This window comes from Monosiga brevicollis, genomic scaffold (genome assembly GCF_000002865.3).
Source record: "Monosiga brevicollis MX1 MONBRscaffold_22 genomic scaffold, whole genome shotgun sequence".
In the NCBI taxonomy this organism is placed as follows: Eukaryota; class Choanoflagellata; order Craspedida; family Salpingoecidae; genus Monosiga; species Monosiga brevicollis.
The window spans coordinates 685,065-692,295 of NW_001865059.1; the positions used below are offsets into that span (position 1 = coordinate 685,065).

At 55.2% G+C, this 7,231-nt stretch overlaps 1 protein-coding gene across 1 annotated transcript; it reads left to right on the forward strand.

The window, feature by feature from the left end:
• Positions 1 to 21: 21 nt before the first annotated feature.
• MONBRDRAFT_10653 (uncharacterized protein) lies at positions 22 to 4,284 on the forward strand (the record flags this gene model as incomplete). The annotated part of the gene is made up of 3 exons (XM_001748312.1): positions 22 to 499; positions 592 to 2,462; positions 2,731 to 4,284. The coding sequence occupies 3 exons, from the start codon at positions 22 to 24 to the stop codon at positions 4,282 to 4,284; spliced, it is 3,903 nt and encodes a 1,300-aa protein (XP_001748364.1).
• Positions 4,285 to 7,231: the final 2,947 nt, after the last annotated feature.

Genomic DNA, 7,231 nt, shown 5'->3' on the forward strand with positions numbered 1-7,231 from the left:
TTCTTGAGCCAGCGCATGAGCATGGCACGAACAGCGAGCGTGGCCGAGGGGCAGGCTGGAGTCGACGTCGACATCCGAGCCGATGGCGACGTGACGGACGAGACGCTGCGCACCATTGTCTGCCGAGGTATTGAGCTCAATGTGGAGGAGCTCGGGGCCGCATTGGAGCAGATGCGCAAAGACATGACGGAAATATTGGACAAGCACCTCTTGCTGGACTCACGCCTGCGGAAAGATTACGAGAAAGAATATGAGCGGCTGCGATTGAAGGAGGATCGGACCAACAGGGTCAAGAACTGGTGGGTGGGCCATGGCAGTCCAGCCGAGAACGCGCTGTTTGATCACATTGGCCAGACCCCGAGTCTGCGGCAAGAGTTTATCCAAACCGAGCATGGGTCCAATGGCGAGCTGACCTTTCGAGAGGACAGGGTGCGGGTATGGCTCCTATATGTGTGCAGGTTCAACGAGCTAGCCCTCACCTACACGCACATTGCCGGAGGTACGATTGGAATCAAGCCGTCTCCTTGAATCAAGCCGTCTCTTTTTTTTTTTTTTTTTTCGCGCCACTCATGCCTGTTTGCATTTGACTAGGTCTGCCGCCACGAGCCTCTGTGTATCAAGGGCTGTCCTACAAAAACGGCGTTGGCCGGCAACGATCTGCGTTTTTTGCCGAGAAGCAGCTCTCCATATTGACCCGCGTGAGCAAGACCTACTGGCTGTCCCTGAACGAACAGCACACCTTTCGATACATGGACCAGGAAATCAGCACGCTGATATTCATGTATTTGCTGCTGTGCAAGCCTCTGGAGCACATGCTGAGCAGCTGGCTGCAAAAGCGGGGCGGGCTGGACACCCCCGACGACGAGAACGGCATTCACAATGCCGAGCAGGACGACGAAGATTTCCTCGACGACGAGTTGGATGAAGACCACATGAGCCACGACGAGACGATGACATTGCGACGCGAGGTCCGGGACGCTCGAAACCACTACAACAACAGCCACCTCCTCTTCAATATTGCGCCCCTGCAGACGATGGTCAGCCCAGCCACCATTTATGCGGCATTTCGTCGACAAATGACCACGTACCTGCATCGGCCAAAGCTGGGGGTGGCCACGTGGCGACACGCCGCAACCTTCTGGATGACGACGTTTGTGATTAACCGACTGTCGGCCGAGACGACCGGCGCCCTGGGCAGCCTGATCCACACTCAAGCTCAACACTCTGGGGACACGGCCCAGCGGGCCTATGCGCGCACAGCGAGTGACCATGTGCAAACCAAAATGTCGTCGCGACTGATGCATCAAGTGGCCTCGCAAAAATGGCATGCTTTGTTTGGACTAGATCGCAAGCGCAGCATAGCCGAGTTGACCGCGAACCAAGAAGCATTGGAAGCTCGCTATCCCATCAGCTGGAACCCGGTGACTGACCTCTCGCCCGAGGCAAACGGGCGTATCATGAACACGAGGGCCGAGCATGACGTACCCTACATGACCCAGCTGGCCAAGCAGGCGAGCATCTCGTGGGGCCACAGTTTCAACAGCCAAGAACAGTTGGACCTGGCTGCGGCCATTGACCAGCACCGGCCGGAAGATGGATGGCTAATTGTTGTTGCACCGACAGGCATGGGTAAAACATTTTGTACCCTGCCCAAGCTGGGCTGTCGCCCGCATGCCGGTACGGTGCTGTGGATTGTGCCGTTTGTGGCCGTGGCCAACGATTTATTGCGGCGATTTCAAGGCGCAGGTCACAGTGCCCAGCGATGGCTTGGTCCCTCTACACAGGTGGCAGATGGCCTGGACGTGCTCATCGTTACGACCGACATGTTTGTCCGCGTGGGATCTGAATCGCTACACGGAAAGGTCTGCTTTCAGCGCATCCGCACCGTGGTGATGGACGAGGCGCACACGCTCATCTCGGATGCCAGCTACCGAGATGTGATGGACGAAGTCGCAGCCAGTGTGGGTTCTGGCGGATGGACCAACATCAAACGCGTGGCGTTGACGGGCACACTTTGCATCGGGGACCAGGAGCATCTGTTTCGAAAGCTGGGGCAGCAAGTGGGGGGCAAGGTGTACCGTTTGGAGACGATGCGTCGCGATCTGCAGCTGCGTGTGCTTCACGGAAACCAGCTTGATTTTTTGTCGCATGTGCAAGCCATTGTGGACAGGCAGCGGGTGATGCGTCAGGCGAATGGGAAGCGTGTGCACATGATGGTCTTTTGCGACACTGTGAACGAGGTGAAGCTGCTGTGTGACCAGCTGCACGCACGCGGCTACATGGCCTTGCCCTACTACACCGACCTGGAGGAGAAGGCGCAAAAGGACCACGTGGCACAGTGGCAACGGGGTGAATGCGACGTCATTGTGGCCACCAGCTGCCTCAGCACGGGTGTGGATCTGCTCACCATTCGCCACGTGCTGTGGTATGGCAACGGCTACAACGTCTATACGCTGGCCCAGGTACGTTGTTGCTCAAACAGTCGTGTGACTGTATGGAGTTGAAAACAAAAAAAAAAAAAAAATCAATTGTTGGTTTTGCTGATGGTGTACATGTGCATTTGGTCGGGCTGGTCGCGATAAACAGGGAGGAACTGCCGAGCTGTGGCTACCAGTGAGACGTGGGCCAGCACCAGGCATGGAAAAGTTTGTCGAAGGCAGTGCGTGCCGCAGCTGGGCGCTCGGCAAGTTGCTAGATCCCCGCGCCGCGACATGCTTTGCTGCCGGCCAGCCGCTTTGTGACGTGTGCGCAGGAACAGCACAGCGCCTGGAGCCAGCAATAGCTGCGCGCCAGCAGCGCGCTGCCCAAGCGTTGAGTGTGGCGCATGTGGAAGCAGAGCCCGAGGCGATGGCGGAGGAGGAAGATGTGTTGTCTGAGCCACCTGCAGCACGGCTCGAGGAAGAAGAATCGATCGGGCCAGAGTCCGCTTTGGATGTAACTTCAGCATCGAACGTTGACACAGTCGCGTCCCCAGGACCAGGTGCCGTTGCAGCGCAGTCGAGCAGAAGCACTCTACGTGTCCAGGACACGGCTGTGGTGGCGACAAATGCAGGGCCAATGACGGATGCTGCCGTGCCACGGATACAGACGAGTGCTGCTTGGATTGATGAGGCAGCTACAGCATCCATGTCGGTGCCAGCTTCACCCATGATCTCTGATGCTGATGACGAGGCGCCTTTACAGCAAGAGGCGCGTGGCCCGGTGCAAACCACGATGGCAGAGGACGAGAGCACGCCACAGCCAGTTATGCAGTCAGCAGCACAGCCAACCCCCACGAAACACGCGCCAACCCCGTCGGCCTCGATCATTTGCGTGCCAGTACCATCGGCCTCGGGTTCAACCTCCTCTCCGGCGCGATCGGCTGCAAGCTCAGCCTCGGGTACACTGCGGCGTAAGCGAGTGCCGCTGGCAGCTGAAAGTACATGTACCCCTGGGTCTGACGATTATGACGACGATGGCAACGGCGTCGCTACACGCCCTGCTCCCTCAACATCCAAGCGAACGGCATCGGACGTCACGTGCACAGCTGCTGCTTCCTCAACAGCGGCTCAAGCAGCGAGGACGCCTCTTCCCGCAGCAAAACGAGCAGCATCGAGTGGCACGCGCACCGCTACCGTTGCCGCTACTGCTACCACTTGCTCTGAAGCCACGGTATCTGCTGCGGCTACGCCACCGAATCGGCACAACGTCGCGCCAATATTTCGGTCGAAATCGGGGACAGAAAAAAAATATCTGATGAACTACGCGGCGGCTGAAAAGTTTATTAGCGTTCTGAAGTTGATGGATGATTACTGCATGCGATGTACCATTCGACAGGCGAAACCCGTCCTGAAGGCCGGGCATCGATGCGTATGCAATCGTGTTTGTGAGCGGTGTCACTTCGGAGGACACGAGACAAGTGATTGTTCAGTGCACCTCGCATACCCCGACAGAGCCTGTTGCTACGCTTGTGGAATGCCAAGGAAGATTCGTGGATGGGATACATGGGATCACCGTTGCAGGCAGTCCCAGGGGCTGAATTCGGGCCTGAGCTGTATCCTCCTTTATTCGGACTGTCATCAGGGGCTGCGCGACCTGGCCCAGCGGATGGGCTACAACTTGAAGGAAATGACATTGAAGGATTTCGATACGCGCGACTTGTTTGTCAAGTGGCTGTACTCGTCCGGTCCTTGTCCATTTCCAGGGCGTGGGCATTGGCGTCTTGTGGAATTTGTGTTTGAAAGTGCGAGGATCCTGCTCCCCAATGAGGCGAAAGCCCAAGTCGGCCCCGACAGTTTTCGCTAAACACACACAGAAAGCTCTTTTGAGAAGCACAGAACACAGAACCGAATGTCAGAATGTCATCATCTTTATTATCTTCAATAACTGCTGAATCGACTGCATCTTTTTACTTGGAATGACCATGATCTGCTTCAATTAATTGAAACTTTGCTGCATTAACCTCTTGCCTCTATATCCTTCCCTTTGCTTTTGACTTCAATTTTTTTCTTTTCTCACTGACACGCGCCACGATGAAGCGGGCCATGGGCGGGGCGCGCGCGCGCTCCTGGTGGTGCGTTGTCGTCGTTGTGGCGCGACGGGCAAGTGCTGCCGAGGTGCAAGCGACGTCATGGATGAACGGGTGGCCAAGCGACATTGCCGCGTGACCGTCATGGATTTACCATTCTTGCTGATCTCGTGTTGGGCTGCCATTTGTTGTCAAGACAATTCCTCGCTCTGACCCATGAAGAGCCGCGATGGCTCGTGCGCTGATGGACGCGCTAGCGAGGCCCAAGAGCCACGGTGCCTGGTCAGATCCGGCACGAAGCACTCCCGCTCAAATGCAGGTGAGAAACCGATCTTAGGCCCGCTTTTGAAGATGCTATCCATGTTGCCCACTGCCAGAGAGTGATTTTTGCGATTTTTGACGCGCGAATGGCCGGGCGTTTCTGACGGTAGTGCTGTGTCACAGGGTAGCCGCAGGTGGATGAGGACGTTTTGATAAGGACCGAGCACGCGAGAAAACTGCGATGTGTGTTTCTTTTCGACGTGCGCCAGAGATTGTGACCAGGGGCCCGGCTGCCATTTGGTGTCGGCTGACGAGCGCACCTTTAGGCCGTTTCGAGGGGGGATACTAATGGTGGGGCTGGCGGGTCACAGGGCGGCCAACGGTGGACGAGGGCTCCATAGGGAGCAGCGGAAGCTCGTGAAGAATACGAGGTGAGATTTGGTTTGACGTGCGCCGAAAATTGTGACCACAGGCCCGGCTGCCATTTGGTGTTGGCCGAGGAGCCAAGGCGCGCTTTTTTTTTTTTGCCCTTGAGGGGGGTACTAATGGTGGGGCTGGCGGGTCACAGGATAGCCACAGGTGGATGAATACTTCCCATTGAGCACTGGAAGCGTTCGAAGAATGCGTGGTGAGCTTTGTTTTGACGTGCGCTGAAAGTTGTGACCAAGGGCCCGGCTGCCATTTGGTGTTGGCCAAGGAGCCAAGGCGCGCCTTTGGTTTTTTTTTTTGGCCGTTGAGCGGGGTGCTAATGGTGGGGCTGTCGTGTCACAGGATAGCCACAGGTGGATGAATACTTCCCATTGAGCAGCGGAAGCGTGCGAAGAATGCGTGGTGAGCTTTGTTTTGACGTGCGCCGAAACTTGTGACCACTGGCCCGGCTGCCATTTGGTGTCGGCTGAGGAGCGCACCTTTTTGTTTGTTTTGGCCGTTTCGAGGGGGGTACTCATGGTGAGGCTGGCGGGTCACAGGATAGCCACAGGTGGATGAGGACTCCATAGTGAATGAGAGGTAAGCTTTGTTTTGACGTTCGCCGAAAATTGTGACCAGGAGCCCGGCTGCCATTTGGTGTTGGCCAAGGAGCCTTAGGCGCGCCTTTGGTTTTTTTTTGCCCTTGAGGGGGTGCTAATGGTGGGGCTGTCGTGTCACAGGATAGTCACAGGTGGATGAATACTTCCCATTGAGCAGCGGAAGCGTGCGAAGAATGCGTGGTGAGCTTTGTTTTGACGTGCACCGAAGATTGTGACCAGGGGGCCGGCTGCCATTTGGTGTTGGCCAAGGAGCCCAGGCGCACTTTTTGTTTTTTTTGGCCGTTGAGGGGGCGCTAATGGTGGGGCTTGCGGGTCACAGGGCGGCCAACGATGGATGAGGACTCCACAGTGAGCAGCGTAAGCGTGCGAAGAATGCGTGGTGAGCTTTGTTTTGACGTGCGCCGAAAATTGTGACCAGGGGCCCGGCTGCCATTTGGTGTTGGCCAAGGAGCGCACCTTTTTTCTTGTTTGAGCCGTTTCGAGGGGGGTACTAATGGTGGTGGTGGTGGGTCACAGGGCTGCCGACGGTGGACGAGGATTACACAGTGAGCAGCGGAAGCGTGCGAAGAATGCGTGGTGAGCTTTGTTTTGACGTGCGCCGAAAATTGTGACCAGGGGCCCGGCTGTCACTCGGTCTTCGCAAATGGCCCGTCGCTCGCATTTGCTCAATTTTTGGGTTCTTTTTATCGTGGTGGCCATTAATTTTACTAGTGTAAGGAATTCCGGGAATGATCCACCTTCCTTGTGATGACATTAAGACGCAGTTGTTTGCGTCAAGAATTTCTGTTGGCTAGTGTAAGAGAGAGCGTGTTATTTGACTGGCGTTGTCACACAAATTTGGGGCAGATTCGATGTTGGCGAATCCAAGGTTCGTAAGACCTGTTTCACCAAACCCCTCTATTCTCATGTTGACTATAATTCCACAATGCCCCTCTTTTTTTACTAAATTCACAATGCCTCTCTTATTTTACATGTATTTCTAAATTCACAATGCCTCTCTTATTTGACATGTCTTTCCAAATTCATAACGCCCCTCTATTCTCATGTAAACTGTAAATTTACAATGCCCCTCTTTCTTAAAAGCTCATGATGACATTTTGTGAACACATGTTTCGTACAATTACAAATTTCAAATTTCAAATTTTTCATTTTTTTTTCTTCTCCAGACTACTTGCGTGCGACGACTGGACCTCATGCAGCTGTACCCCCATTCTGACGCACCCAGGCCCACCGAGGTGGATTCTGACGTGTCACGAACGACGTGTCGACCAGTATGAGCCAACTTTGATCTCAGGTCACGGTGAGTGGGGCCTTGCAAGAATGTCGTTGATCGTTGGTCTCCTTTTGGGTCCGTTATGACTAAATTTCTTGACGGCTGTGCCAGGGCCGTTTCTGCGCATACGAGTGTAAAGCCCGTCCATTGACTTGTGCTGTG